The sequence below is a fragment of the Xenopus laevis genome, chromosome 5S (assembly GCF_017654675.1).
Source record: "Xenopus laevis strain J_2021 chromosome 5S, Xenopus_laevis_v10.1, whole genome shotgun sequence".
In the NCBI taxonomy this organism is placed as follows: domain Eukaryota; kingdom Metazoa; phylum Chordata; class Amphibia; order Anura; family Pipidae; genus Xenopus; species Xenopus laevis.
The window spans coordinates 27,837,782-27,853,722 of NC_054380.1; the positions used below are offsets into that span (position 1 = coordinate 27,837,782).

Genomic DNA, 15,941 nt, shown 5'->3' on the forward strand with positions numbered 1-15,941 from the left:
ACATAATACATTGCTATTTAGAGACAATGTATTTTCCACTTCTGTTTTGTAAAAATAGCTGCTTTTTTTTGTAGACTATTCCTTTGTGCCCAGACAAGCCTTGATTTTATACATCTACCATCCAAGTACTACTTAAAGGAACAGTAGCACCAAAAATCTGTGTTTTAAAGAAATGACAATATAATGTACTGTTGCCATGCACTGGTAAAACTGGTCTGTTTGCTTCAGAAACTCTAAGATAGTTTATATAAACAAGCTGCTGTCTAGTCATTGGGGCAGCCATTCAAGCACAGGATACACAGTAGATAACAGATAAGTACTGACGAATCTCATTGTATACTACAGAGCTTATTTGTTATCTGCTGTGTATCCTGTGCCTTTCTCCTTTTTTTCAGCTTTAAATGGCTGCCCCCATGGCTACATATCAGCTTGCTTATACTGTATAAACTTTATTAGAGTTTCTGAAGCAAACACACCAGTTGTACTAGTGTAAGGCAGCAGTAGATTATATTGTTAGTACTTTAATACACTTTTATTTTTTTGGTGTACCTTTAACATATGCTAGCTGTGTACCTGTGTAATTTTTTTTATCTATTTGCAGAAGGAAAAGTATTGTTGTTGCCAATTCAGTAGGCTACTGTAAACAATGCTAGTAATCTGTTTGATCGTGCTTGTTACAGGTTAAATTCCAGGCTCATAACTCCAGTAATAAATAACAAACGATTTGCAGTAGGCTGTGTTCTGTTGTCTCATGTGAGGGTTGTATTTACATGGTTACATAGTTAATTTGAGTTGAAAATGTCTATAAATGTCTATAAAGCCCTCTAATTTACTTTTACTTGTAATATTTACATGTTATGACCTCTTCCTTATAGGGCATGGACGATTTGCAAGTAAGAGCAGCTGCAACGGATATATTTTCTTATCTAGTAGAGTTTAGTCCATCTATGGTCCGAGAATTTGTCATGCAAGAAGCCCAACAGAGCGACGATGTAAGAACTGACATGTTTTTGTTAAATTTGCTTATAGGAATCACATTTTCTAAATTAAGACAAAGCATTGTACAAGTCATATCCTTGTGGAAACCAAGAGAGCTGCAAAGCAGGCAGTAGAGTTCTGGCTATTAGTGATGTGCAGGCCGGCCCGACACCCGTGGGTCGGTCGGGTTTGGGCTGACCTCGCACCCCCATTTGCAGGTGGAGGGCGGGTCCGTGTTGAGCTCTTCTTTCTGTTCTCCCCGCCCGCCACCTTACACTGCCGGCTTCGGGTTCCAGTTTTATAGTTGCGCGCCTACTTGCCCCACCCCTTTTGTGACATCATTGGTGGGGTGGGTTGGCGCGGTCTATAAAAGACCCACTTTGTGGGTGGTGGAAGAGCGGACATCGGGAAGGTGCTGTTCAAGAAAAACCCAACCCGCACATTACTACTGGCTATTATGTTAGACATCCAGTCACTCCAGCCTTTATAAATTTTATGTATGACTAACTGTATTAGAAACCTTTTTTATTTTGTACAACCTATCTATTTACCCAGTTTTTATTTTTTTACTGAACTGTTGATTTAAGCTGGCAAACGTGCATTCCAGCTAGCTGAAAATATATTGATATATTGCTTCTACCTCCTCCAACTTGAATAAGATGTGTGGCTGTGTCTGAAAGTGCAAGTTAGAGAAAAGGGCCACTGCAGGTGCTGTAGGTATGTGACCTGAGGAGCTTTTCCGTTGAAAACATGGTGGGGTGTTGGAGCATAGTTTTTAGGATGTGTATTCATGCCCCCTTTTCTGTACAGTGATTAAGGCTTCTTGTAGCAGTTATCCAACCCCAATCTAATCCTGTTTTCTGTCAAGAGTGGACCCTTTAGGAGGTAAATACTTGACAATCTTTTGACAAAGTATTCTCACAGAATCATTTTATCAATGCTTAAAGATGAGTCCTTTAACAGGTAGATAAACCTTTAGTAAACAACTGCACCTATACCAATTACTTTATAACGTTGACTGTATATTTCTTACATTATGCTGAATGAATAATATGAACACGGTTACAGAAAAACGTGCATTATTTGTCTTTGAGCTAGGTTGGGGGAAAAATGCTTTTTTTTCCCCCTTTTTCATGGGTGAATTGTTTTTCTCAAACAAAGTTAGTTCTGCACTTTTTAATGGGTTATTTTAAAATTTTGTACATGCATATTCACTTTTCTTTTCTTCACAGGACATTCTTCTCATTAACGTTGTCATCGAGCAGATGATTTGTGACAGTGACCCAGAGCTTGGAGGGGCTGTTCAGCTAATGGGACTCCTTCGGACTCTGATAGACCCCGAGAACATGTTGGCAACAGCTAATGTAAGAATATATAAATTCATTTTAGTTTTGAAGTGCTGAACAACTTTCCAGTTCCTCTTTAACCAATTAACCTCTTTAAAAAAATAAAATATTGCCAATTATCTATTTATACATTTCCCCTCTTTTGGAGCATTACATAGCCATGTTTGGTATATGCTAATGGCTGAATAATGATGTAGGCTGGTTGGTTCGCAGAACAGCATGACAAAGCTTCTAGGCATTTATGGCCCCCTAATAATAGGAGACATTGCTATTTGACTATTTTTTTAAAGGGATTGTTCACCGTCTAAACACTTTTTTTTTTTTTTTTCCAGTTTAGCTACTTTCAGATTATTGCCAGATATATTTATATACACTTTTAAATATCTTTACATTTTTTACTGCTTTTCCAAAACTGAAGTTCACAGGTCACCTTTTGCTCTCATTTTTTTTTTCTACTACCAAAGGTGCAGGTTAATAGAAGCCACACTCTGTATGGGGGTAACGGTAGTTTAAGGGTAAGTCAACACAGGGCGTTTTGGGGAGATTTGGTCGCCTGGCGACTAATTGCCTTGTTTTTGCGGCGACCAATCACACGCAGCGGTTCGTTTTCCGAAGTTGCCTCACAAGTAAACTTCGGTCGACTTCAGAAAACGAATTGCTGCGTGTGATTAATGTGATTAGCGCGTTTTTTTTTTTTTTTTCACACCTATAATCTCCCCTAGTATTGTTCGTCTATAATCTCCCCTAGTATTGTTCATGTCTATAATCTCCCCTAGTATTGTTGGTTGCACAAAAACCAGGTGCCCTACAAAACAGAAGCTCCTGTAGGTTGCCAGTCCACAATCACAACTAATTGGTACTAACCAGGAACATTTTTCAAGCTTGTGTTGCTCCCCATCTCTTTTTACATCTGAATGTTGCTCACGGGTGGAAAAAGGTTGGGGACCCCTGATTGTGGAGGGGGAGGGTTAAACATACTAATGGAATGAATGTCACATTTAAACTACAATCCCCATAATTCATTGCAAATGTCAGGCTTTATGACATCAGCTTTGGTGGGGAGGGGGATCAGCATGATTGGATCCTCCAGGTGGAGGCAGATCTGAAGTCATGTCGGGGGGCTGACTTTGTCAGGAAGGAGGAACATACTGGGAGCTGATTATGATGACACCTTGTCACAGACTGTGCTGCTTTTGTGTTTGGCTGCATGGGATTAGCAAAAGATAGGTTGAGGATGCAGAGGTGAGATAAGGCTATTTAACTCTAAAAAAACACTATTCGTTTTTATTAACTTTACTATGCAATACTTTAAAGATAGAGAACACTATATCTCACGACAGTTCTCCTTTAACTACTGTATCATTTATAAGAACTATGAAACTCAGCAGGGACACAGATAAGAAATGTATCCACTCGACGACGCCCCTGCCTTTTTAGAAAAGACGTAAAAGGGTGAAAAAATTAAACATTACGCTTCAGCATTAGAAAAATGGTTACGAATGGAAAGTGATTGAAAAAAGTGTTTTCTGGTGAACTATTTGAAAACACTGAACTGAAGTGTTGGAAGGCGAGCAGCCCCTTTATAGCATAAATGTCTTTTTTTTTTTTTTTTCTAAACGCTGCTTAACATAACATTGGTATCTTTGTTCGTTAGAAATACAAACTTTCTTTTTCGATGATTGTAATGAAGGGGATTCAGACAGCCACAACTTATTTTATTTTCATAAAAGTATCATTGGGTCTCAAAGTTCTGCTGTTTCATTCCATAGTTAACTCCAGTGCACCTGAGGTTCATAATGGTGGTTCACCAAGGAGGAGACAATTGGTGTAAGCAGAGTTAATTTTACTTCTGCGCAAACAACTGTTTGGCTAACTATTATATCTGGCCATGTTTGCATTTTTTTTCTTTTGAATGGATAGACACTAGATAAGTACAACTCTGCTGGAAATTTTACTGGCTAAATTGGTTCTCATTTTGATCTGGTAAGCAGAATTGCCATAGTATTTAGATATTTAAACCAAATAGCTATTACTCATGCCTTGTGAATTACTCATTAGATGATGCTTCATGATAACCGTAGCGTTTCTTGTATTATTTTACATTTACTCTGCCTGCTAAAGTGATGCCAGGTGATGAGAATTGTTTCCTCACTTCAGTCTTCCTCAGTTTTTAGATTACATTTACTATATGTAAACTTATTCCTTTCATATTTGCTGATGACTTTGTTAATCTGCTTTTTCTTTACAGAAAACGGAGAAAAGTGAATTTTTGAACTTCTTTTATAACCATTGTATGCACGTGCTTACTGCTCCTCTCCTGGCCAACACAGCTGAAGATAAGCTGGAGAAAGGTATAACCACAACGTCTTGTGTCCCTATGGCAAAATAGTTTTTCTCATGTCAATGCGACTAATACATTGTGTATTTTGCATTTGAACTGTGCATTGTGTAAGTAATGTTGGGTAAGAAGTTGGCTGCACCTTTCTGCCATCATATCCAACACAGGTATAGGTTCTGTTATCCAGAATGCTCGGGACCTGAGTTTTTCTTGATAACGGTTCTTTCCGTAATTTGGATCTTCATACCTTAAAGGGGAACGCCACACAAACGTAACTTAAGCTTTTCCTAAAGTAAATATAATTTCAAGCAATTTTGCAATATACATCAATTAAAAAATATGCAGACTTTTCATGATTTTTAATGGTTTGGAGTGCTCGCCGATTTTTGTTCAATTGGAACAGTTCCCTAAGCCTAGCCCCCTGCTCTCCTGCTGATCTGTCGGGCTACTTTGTTGAGCTGGCTGATTACTGTTACTTTGTATGAACAGCCATCTGCCCTAGGGTCTGCATCCTCCAAACCCCACAATTCCCTGCACATGTGATTTCAATAAGAAATGGAACATCACAGTAAATGCATTGTGGGTTATGTAGTTCCTGCATGTTGTCTGTAAGCTGTGGAGAAGTTGTTACAATTTGTAACATCGTGTTTAGTCCCTCCTTCCCTGCCAGGATTTCAAATGATGCAGAAAGAGAAGAACTGTAAAATAGCTGGATTTCAGCATAGAAAATGCAATTTTTTTTATACTTTTTGAAGAAACCGGTAACTGTGATGGGTATGTTAGGGGTTTCTGTGTTATGTGAGCCTTTTTATCAAATTTTGCTTTGGAAACTGGAGTTCCCCTTTAAGTCTACAATAAAAACATGTAAATATTTAAAAATTTGGATTATATGGATAAAATGGAGACTATGGGCGACAGCCTTTCCGTAATTCAGAGCTTTCTGGATAACAGATTTTCAGATAACGGACCTGTACTGTTATTTAAAGCATTATGGACACCACAGGGCCAGCTCTCTAATGCAGCAGTGGGTTGCTCCCACAGCGAATTCACAGCAACCCAAATTCAACCCACCGTTCTCTCTGAAGCAAAACCGAGTGCTTTTCTATGGATGTTGGATCCGCAGGGTTAGCACTTATTTTTAACAATTTATTCCAAATGTAGATTAAAATTAGCATGAATAAGAAATTATTCTTTAATAAGAATGAGATGAAAAAATAGGATAGGGATATAGAGTTAGTAGTATTAACAATACTCTGCGAATTGTCCCCAATATAGAAGAGACCTAACTTATATCCTTTATCCCTATTTTGTTGTATCGCCTCCTTAATAGGGAATAATTTCTTATTCACACTAATTATACTTGGGGAGTAGCCTGCCTAATTTTAGGTAGTGGTGACTTTGTTTGAGTCTTTTTTTTGGAACCATACGTCATGTGGTTTGATTGATTTTGTTAGGTTTATTTTGTTCAGTTGCAAAATCCTATTACCATTTTTTCTTATGATGCTAATGTACACTTTCCACTGGTGTTCATTTATTTATTGTCCTTCATCAGGTTCACACTTACTCCTTAGCATTGTAAAGTTATACATTTTTGCCAGGGTACCTCATATAAGCCAATACCTAAGGACGTCTCTCAGATGTAAAAAACATCTTTATTTTTTAGATGCAGTTCTTGGCTCTATCAAGACTAGCACAGTTTGTCCGGGTAAGTTATTTATTTATTTATATGGTTTTATTCAACTGTAAGGCTGAAACAGTTTCCTAGACGTAAAATCTATAGAAAACCATTATAACCCTGTCATTGTATGTTTAAGCTGGTGTACTATAGTAATTTAATCGATTTTTTTCTATTTGCAGCCATTATATTTCACTTGGCTAGATAACAGTTGGGCATAGCCTATTGTTTTATATATTTTTCTGGAAATTACCTGTAATATCCTATTTAGTCTTATAAATGTTTAGATAGTTTGAATGATGTATGGCCAAGGCTATTCTAGCAGCCAATGCAGACTAACAAAATGGTTGGATCAGTGGATCACCAGTGAGTAACCTCAACCTCACTCCTAGCAGCACTCCGATACTAAAACAGGAGTTGCTCTGTTAGTATAGAACTTGCATAGCCTTGTTCCCTCTATGGTTTGGTTTCAGTGATAATTAGGGATGCACCGAATCCACTATTTTGAGTTCAGTCGAACCCCTGAATCCTTTGCGAAAGATTTGGCCAAATATGCAAATTAGGGGTAGAAAGGAACTTTTTTTACTTGTTTTGTGACAAAAAGTCACGCTATTTCACTCCCTGCCCCTAATTTGTATATGCAAATTAGGATTCGGTTCTCCCGAGCAGAAGGATTCGTCCGAATTCTGCTGAAAAAGGTTAATCCTGGCCGAATCCTGGATTCGGTGCATCCATAATTATAACATAACTTTGCAATTGCCCAATTGTATGGCATGTTAAATATGGGTGTATATTTTCCCATTAATAGTTGATTTCCTTGAAGTATTGCTCTGGAAACACAAATACATGTAGCAGTACATTTGGGATGGAAGCTGTATCTTTACTGAATAGTTCTTCTTCTCTTTCCTTTAGATAATTTCCAGACTGCCCAGCTGCTTGCCTTAATTTTAGAATTACTTACATTTTGTGTGGAGCATCACACCTATCACATCAAAAACTACATTATGAACAAGGATTTGCTGCGGAGGGTGTTAATTCTAATGAACTCGAAGCATACCTTTCTAGCTCTTTGTAAGTATTTTTCATCTTTCATTTTAATTTAATAAGCCAATTTTATCTGCAATTAATATTAGTGTGCTTAGTGTCTCATGCAGTTATATTACTGTATTGACCCTCATCAGTTCTAAATAAATAAAAAATATACATACATACAAGTAAATGAATGCAAACCATGCTGCTTCCACCCACTCCTTTCATTCTTCAAGATGTTTGTTTGTGCTTGCAGTGACTAGTTCACTTATGAACTTGTTAGGTCATCACTGCTACTGTCCCCAAAAAATTGTGTGCAGCGTTCCTACTTTTTTTTTATTTATTTTTTTTCCATTCTTCTTCTAGGTGCTTTACGTTTTATGAGAAGGATAATTGGCTTGAAGGATGAGTTTTACAACCGGTATATCATAAAGGGGAACCTCTTTGAGCCAGTTATTCATGCACTTCTGGATAATGGAACAAGATACAATCTCCTAAATTCTGCCATAATTGAACTGTTTGAATTTATACGAGTGGTAAGTAAATCACAGAATTCTATATTAAGCTTCCCTGTAAAAGAAAACCTTAAAACCAAACGTTTAAGCCTTATCTCATTTAAATTAGAACTTTTCTCAATATAATCCATTAAGAAATCTGTATTGTTTCTTAAAGGAACAATTAAGTGTAAACATAAAAACTTGATAAATAGGCTGTGCAAAATAAAAAATGTTTCTAATATAGTTAGTCAGCCAAAAATGTAACGTATAAAGGCTGGAGTGACTGGATGTCTAACATAATAGCCAGAACACTACTTCCTGCTTTTCAGCTCTCTAACTCTTGAGTTAGTCAGTGACTTTAAAGGGGGGCACATGGGACATAACTGTTCAGTAAGTTGCAATTGATCCTTAGCACTGATTGGTTACTGCCTGTTTACCAATCAGTGGAAACCGAGCGCTGAAAAGCAGGAAGTAGTATTCTGTTATGTTAGACATCCAGTCACTCCAGCCTTTATACATTACATTTTTGGCTAACTAACTATATTAGAAACATTTATTTTGCTTAGTCTATCTGTTTACCCAGTTTTTATGTTTACACTTAATTCCTTTAAATCAGTTTACTCTTCCTTTTCCCCTTACTCTTCCCTTTCCCCCTACTCTTCCCTTTCCCCTTACTCTTCCTTTTCCCCATACTCTTCCCTTTCCCCTTCTTAGCAATATGTCTATAAATGTAGTCTTTGAGTTGGAGTCAGATTCTAATATATCTAGGCATAGGGAGCACAAACCAATGGTATATTGTAGCTAACTATCAAACAAGGGCTCTCAGACTAGTTGTAACAGCTAATGGCTACCAGAAGAGGTTAGTGAGGAGTAGAGAAATTCCTGGTACTAGTCATAGACAGGCGTGGTGCTGGCAAGGCAAAGCTTGGTATTCTGTTAAAGACAAGGAAGTTAATATTGGCAGGATAGGACGGTGGTGGACACTGCTGGATTTTCTAATCAGGACAAACCATGGTTTATCAGAGTCCAGGCATGAGTGAGGCAAGCACATTTCTGCATAACATTCAAGCTATGAAGAACCGACAGTCGGGCAAGTGCAGAAAAGGTTTCACCATAGTCACCCCTCCAATAAATGCAGTGTATCTTTGAATGCAGTATTTTATCTGTTTCATGCTGCAGAATATTTAAATTGAGTGAACAGCAAGAACAGCTGCATTTCTTTTTCTCTTGGCACTGTTAACTTATCCAATAATCGTTTTGTTTCTACAGGAAGATATCAAGTCTTTAACATCACACATAGTAGAAAATTTTTATAAAGCACTTGAATCCATTGAATATGTTCAAACATTTAAAGGACTGAAAACTAGATATGAACAAGAAAAGGATCGTCAAAGTCAAAAGTTAAGCAGGTAATGAAAAATAATTGACATTGTCCTTTCTATGGGTCTGTGTGTATGTAGGCTAAAAGAGGGCTTTAATATGGCACGCGAGTAGCCTGGACTTGGCAAAGAACACACCTTTGTTAGATATCACACATGCCACTGATTCAGTGTAATTGAATCATTAATTGAGGCGTGTTCCAAATAGCAGTGTGGATTTCAATTAGCTAGGTCATTCATTCTGTGAACAAACCGGTGTTAATTACGGCCCTTATTTAATGAAGGAAGGAGCAAATGTTGTGCATGCTGGTTATAGTGTGTTTCTCACTGAAAATCTGAGTAGAATGGGTTGTTCCAGACATCAGAACAGCATACTTTGATTAAAAAGTTGACTGGAGAGGGGAAAATGAGAGGTTGCTCAGCTAAAAGTATCTCAAATGCTTTAAAATGGCACCAAAGCCTTTAAGATGTGGAAGAAAATGGAAAACTACCATTTGAATGGATAGAAGAATGGTCAAATGGCAAAGACTCGGCCAATGATCATCACCAGGATGGTCTGTAGAAGCCAAGCTATCAGCAAGAAGCCCCTGCAAATTCCCATTGTTGAAAAAAGCCATGTGCTGAAGAGCTTACAATTTGCCAAAGAACACATTGACTGGCCTAAAGAGAAATGGCACAACATTTTATGGACTGATGAAAGCAAGATTGTTCTTTTTGGGTCTAGGGGCCACAGACAGTTTGGCAGACGACCCCCAAACACTAAATGCAAGCCACAGTACCCTGTGAAGACAGTGAAACATGGTGGCACAAGCATCATGATATGGTAATGTTTCTTATACTATGGTGTGGGACCTATTTATCACATACAATTAGGCCCATAAATCTTTAGACAGAGACAACTTTTTTTCTAATTCTGGTTCTGTACATTACCACAATGAATTTTATACAACTCAGATGCAGTTGAACTGCAGACTTTCAGCTTTTATTCAGTGGGTTGAACAAATAGATTGCATAAAAATGTTTTTTTTAACACAAACACTTAATTTCATAAAAGTAATTAGACAAATTAAAAAACTGAAAATTAAATGTTAATTTCTAATACTTGGTTGAAAACCCTTTGCTGGCAATGACAGCCTGAAGTCTTGAACTAATGGACCTCACCAGATTCTGGGTTTCCTCCTTTTTACTGCTCTGCCAGGCCTTTACTGCAGCGGCTTTCAGTTGCTGTTTGTTTGTGGGCCTTTCTGTCCGAAGTTTAGTTTTCAACAAGTGAAATGCAGCTCAATTGAGTTCAGATCAGGTGACTGACTTGGCCATTCAAGAATATTCCACTTCTTTGCTTTATTAAACTCCTGGGTTGCTTTGGCCATATGTTTTGAGTCATTATGAAACTCCTCCCAATCAGTTTGACTGCATTTAGCTGGATTTGAGCAGACAGTGTCTCTCAACACATCAGAATTCATTCGGCTGCTTCTGTCCTGTGTCACATCATGGATAAACACTAGTGTCCCAGTGCCACTGACAGCCATGCACGCCCAAGCCATCACACTGCCTCCATCATGTTTTATAGAGATGTGGTATGCTTTGGATCATGAGCTGTTCCACGCCTTCTCCATACTTTTTTCTTGCCATCATTCATCATTTCCCGCAAAGTCCAATTCTATTCTTGATGCACCTTGCAGTGCACCCTCTGCATTTACTTTCATGCAGTCTTCTCTTTATGGTAGACTTGGATATCGATACGCCTACCTCCTGGAGAGTGTTGTTCACTTGTTTGGCTGATGTGAAGGGGTTTCTCTTCACCATGAAAATGATCCTGCGATCATCCACCACTGTTGTCTTCCGTGGATGTCCAGGTCTTTTTGCGTTGCTGAGTTCACCAGTGCTTTCTTTCTTTCTCCAGATGAACCAAACTGTAGATTTTGCCACGCCTAATATTGGAGCAATTTCTCGGATGGGTTTTTTCTGTTTTTGCAGCTTAAGGATGGCTTGTTTCACCTGCATGGAGAGCTCCTTTGACCACATGTTGTCTGTTCACAGCAAAATCTTCCACATACAAGCACCCCCCCTCAAATCAACTCCTGGGCTTGTATCTGCTTCATTTATAATGATATAACGAAGGAATTGCCCACACCTGCCTGTGAAATAGCCTTTGAGTCAATGTTCCAATTACTTTTGAGCCCCGGAAATGAAGTGATTGTGTTAAAAAAGGCTTTAGGTCAGGGGTGTCCAACCTTTTGGCTTCCCTAGGCCACATTTGAAGAAGAAAAATTTTCTGGGGCTGCACATGAAATACACAACACTTTTGATTTATAAAAATAAAGGAAATACACAGAAATTAACTACAATACCAGCTAGATAACCAGATTGAGCTATACACTGGAATATGGGACAAATATAGAGCAACCTTCTCAGGGTTGCCAGGTCTAATTTTCAAAATCGGCCCAAAACTAGCCAAGTGGCACTTCAAAGGTAGCCCAAAAATAGTTCAATATTTGCAGTAAAAAAAAAGTCTTAAAAATAAATGAATGTATGTGAAAATATGCCTTTTTAAAATTTTCACTGTTTTGCTAATTTTACAACAAAGCAAAATGGTAGGTACAGACTTGACCATCACCAGGGGCGTAACTAAGAGGCCCAATTTGTAACTGGCGTATTTTCATAAAATTTTTTTTATTTCACTGCACATATTGTGCTATGTTTGGGCTACTTTTGAAGTTGAATAAACAATTTATTTATAATTCATTTTTCAGTTACAAAATTTATTCTCTATTTTTGATACTATGAACTGTGAATTTAATTAAGAAGTGATTATTCATTGCAATGCACTTATAAGCTATTAAGTACATTTACCTCATAATTAATTATCTTAAAAAACAAATCAATTGATTATTGGGAATCACAGGGGGCTTGGGAATTCATTTCTTTTTAATTCATTTTTGTATTAATTCAAATTTATTGCACTGCTCTTTAATTAACATGATTGAATAAATAAGTTGAGTGAACAAATTGGTTGTCAAATAGATTTAATAGTGAATTAATACCTTATCCTACAGACCTACACACAGTGAATTTAGTAAAAATAATAATTCCAGAAAATTATGGAATAGGTATATGGCCCAGGGGTGTTATTACACAAATCCCTACTTCCAAATTTATCATATCAAATGCAAAGCACTAAGACAGACTAAAAGAGTAAAAAATTCTGTACCTGTAAAAATACTGTGCGGGTGTATTGTGCTGAACCAGGGGGAGCTGAGGTAATCATAATTGGTTGCTGTGGAGTGCAAGAGTGCCAGACTTGCCAGTAAGCTGCAGGCTGAAGCTAGCCTTTCATTAGGCAGGAGATGAGCCACATAGTTTTGGGAGTTGCTCTCTCTCTTGTGTGCCTTTATCACGCTGCCAGACAAGAGGGGGCAGGGCCCAGCAAAGCCAGGAAATTGGCGCCAAACAGTAGCTGCTAGCTAGCAGCAGCTAGCAGCCGTTGGGGAGACTGGTGCGGAGATCATACGCAGAGCGCCGGCGCTGACATCACACGCAGAGCGCCGGCGGTGATGTCACACGCACCGTGCGCACAGTAGAGAGGCTGCAGCCAGTCCAGCAAAGCTGTGGGGAGAGGAGGCGTGCCTTTGCTCTGACGCGCAACATGGCAAACAGATTGCTTCCTGCTGGGCCGCACGGATCTCCATTCCGGGCCGCATGCGGGCCGCGGGTTGGACACCCCTGCTTTAGGTCCTCACATTTTTATGAAATCTTTTTGTTCAAATCATTGGATTAAAGATGAAAGTCTGCAGTTCAACTGCATCTGGGTTTTCATTTAAATTTCTTGTGGTAATGTACAGAACCAAAATTAGAAAAAAAGTTGTCTCTGTCCAAAGATTTATAGACCTAACTGTACCAGGGATCATGGATGAGCTTCAATACAGCAGACAACAACCTCAAACACACCAGTAAATGAGCAACATTTTGCTAACATGCCTACAAGATTGATGTTATGGAGTGACCAGCCCAATCTCCGGACTTTAATCCAATAGAAAACTTGTGGGGTGACAAAAAATGCTGTTTCTGAGGCAAAAGCAAGAAATGCAGAAGAATTGTGGAATGTAAGAGGTGCCAGAAGTTGGTGGACTCCATACAACACAGATGTGCAGCAGTTCTCAGAAACACAGTTTAGATAACTAAATATTAGTTCAGCGATTCAAAGGAAAGCAAAATCATGAAACATTTTTCAGTTTATACAGTGAATGTTTTAGTTTGTAAAAAAGAATGCAGACACTGCTATTTATTTGGAACAGCCTAATATTCCCTTTTCTTCACTTTCTGTAAAGGAATAACACAAATTTGATTCATTTTTCCATGTTTTGATTTGGAATAGAATGTGCAGTTTTGTGGATGGGAAAAAACCTATTATAAGGATTTTGAGCTTTATTTACTTTTTTTTTTTTTTTTTTTTAAAGACCCTGCTATATTCTGAACGCAACTGTAGATGTTAATGGGGGTTACAAAGGAACAGAATGTAAATGTCTGTACATGATATTGGTATTGGAAAAGAGGCAAGTGATCTCTTTACCTTGTGGGTTTTTTTCCCTCTTAGTGTACCATCTATATTGCGCAGTAACCGATTTCGAAGAGATGCAAGAGCACTGGAGGATGACGAGGAATTGTGGTTTAATGAAGACGATGAAGAGGAAGGGGAAGCGGTTGTACCCCCTGTGGAAAAAACGAAACCAGAGGATGACTTTCCTGAAGGTTATGAAAAATTTCTGGAAACTAAAAAAGGTATTGGATTTGCCATTTAGCAAGGAATCCCTGTGCTTTGGCCAGCAAATCAGTACTGTCTATAGCTATGAATTCTGGAATGTTTGCGCACCACTGATACATTAACACTATCATAATTATAAAAAAAACTGCACTTTAGATCTTAAATCTGTTGCAATCTCTCTCTCTCTCTCTCTCTCTCTCTCTCTCTCTCTCTCTCTCTCTCTCTCTCTCTCTCTCTCTCTCTCTCTCTCTCTCTCTCTCTCTCTCTCTATATCTATATCTATATATATATATTCTATCTCGGTTTCTCTCTTTCTGTCTACCTATCTCTAGGTCTCTAGCTCTATCTATATATCTTTCTCTTGTTTTTGTAAGGTCAAAGCAAAGTTTGCTCCATCTGTACGTAAGTTGTAATTTCACCAAGCTTTTCAACTTTCAAAAATCAGATGAGAGCAGCTTGATGAGTCTTTAGATTTTATGTAGTGACAGTTTTGGTTTGTTTAACAATTTCAATTTTAAACCATTTGAAAGGTTTGATATTGAAACTTCTGGTTTTACTAACATGGTGCTAAATTGCACCATTTCAGATGCCGAGATCAGCAGTTCATTTGATTTGTCTACTGCAACTTTGAGTTGAAAGCACAGTTCTGATAGTTCACTGTAGTAATGAGGTTTGGCACCCCTCTTATATACAGGGCTCCAACAATTCTTTTATAGTTTTGCTGTAGTAATGCCTACATCCTTGTACAGACTGATTACCTTTGTTGTTTCAAATACTGATTATTTTAACACTGGCAACATCTTTTTTTTAAAAAAGCTAAAGAGCTTGAAGATAAAGAAAATCTTCCAAAGAGGACATCCGTCGGAGGGTTTAAATTCACCTTCTCTCACTCAGTTAGTGCAGCTAATGGGGCAAATAGTACAAACAGCAAGTCTGTGGCAGCTCACACACCACCAGCAACTTCTAATGGATCTTCCTCCAAAAATACAAGCTTGACTACCACAGTGGCATCTACTAAGGTGAGTCCATCTTTGTATTTGGCAACAGCCAAGAGAATCTGACTCTTTAACTTGACGATTATGGAACGAAGAAGGAACGGGATGCGCAAGTCTCTTTTAAGCCAGAGGACTGTTAGGCATTTTTCTATCTATGGCATCTTTTATTCCTATACCTAATTATACAGGGCTCTTTGGAAAATACAATTTCTTTAGATTGGAGCTTTCTGGATAAACAATCCTTCCCTTTTTCTCTTTAATAGACCATAAGACAAAGCCCCTTGTACACAATGTTAATTATGCTAGCAGGTCAGGGGTAGATCAGCTTTGTTAGTTTTTTCTATGTTACTATGTTTCTCTATTTCTTAGCACCTTTTCAGTTAGTCTTCAATTTTTTTTTTTTTTTTGCTATAATTTAATCATTTGCTTTTCTCCCCTGCGTCACTGATCTCTGCTACAATTTTATTGTTTTTTTGTTTTTTTATCATCTTTCTATTCTTTAAATCTCTTATTCAACTGCTGCCTGGTTGTCGGGGCAAACTGGACCCTAGCAACTAGCTAGCTGCTGAAATGTAAAACTGTAGAGCTACTGTACAAAAAATCTTTATACATCAAAATCCAGAAAAAGTAAGAGCAATGGCAAATTTTCTCTGCAAGACTGTCTACATCATAATTCATGTTCATTTAGAGGGGGAACTACTCTAAAGCCTTTAAATGCTAATTGGAAAATTTGCATTTTGTGCTTCTCTCTGGCACTGCAACTTATGTCAATTAACAGTTCCATAATTATGATCCTGATTCTACATGTCATTTCTTACCTGTATATAATAATAAAAAATAATATCCCACATCTCCTACCTGCAACTGTAGTATTACCCCGCAACGTGACAGAAACCATATGACAGATAAAATAAGTACATGTATGGGATCCGTTATCCAAAA

At 37.9% G+C, this 15,941-nt stretch overlaps 1 protein-coding gene across 2 annotated transcripts in view; it reads left to right on the forward strand.

The window, feature by feature from the left end:
• ppp4r3b.S (protein phosphatase 4 regulatory subunit 3B S homeolog) overlaps positions 1-15,941 on the forward strand; it is a 44,251-nt gene that overhangs the window by 25,154 nt on the left and 3,156 nt on the right. Inside the window, exons 7-16 of one of the 2 annotated variants that reach the window (XM_041563895.1) lie at positions 876-992; positions 2,211-2,342; positions 2,789-2,839; positions 4,573-4,675; positions 6,326-6,367; positions 7,250-7,408; positions 7,733-7,902; positions 9,133-9,272; positions 13,837-14,021; positions 14,821-15,023. In XM_041563895.1, coding sequence (XP_041419829.1) covers positions 876-992; positions 2,211-2,342; positions 2,789-2,839; positions 4,573-4,675; positions 6,326-6,367; positions 7,250-7,408; positions 7,733-7,902; positions 9,133-9,272; positions 13,837-14,021; positions 14,821-15,023 — 1,302 coding nt within the window. 2 annotated transcript variants of the gene reach the window in all.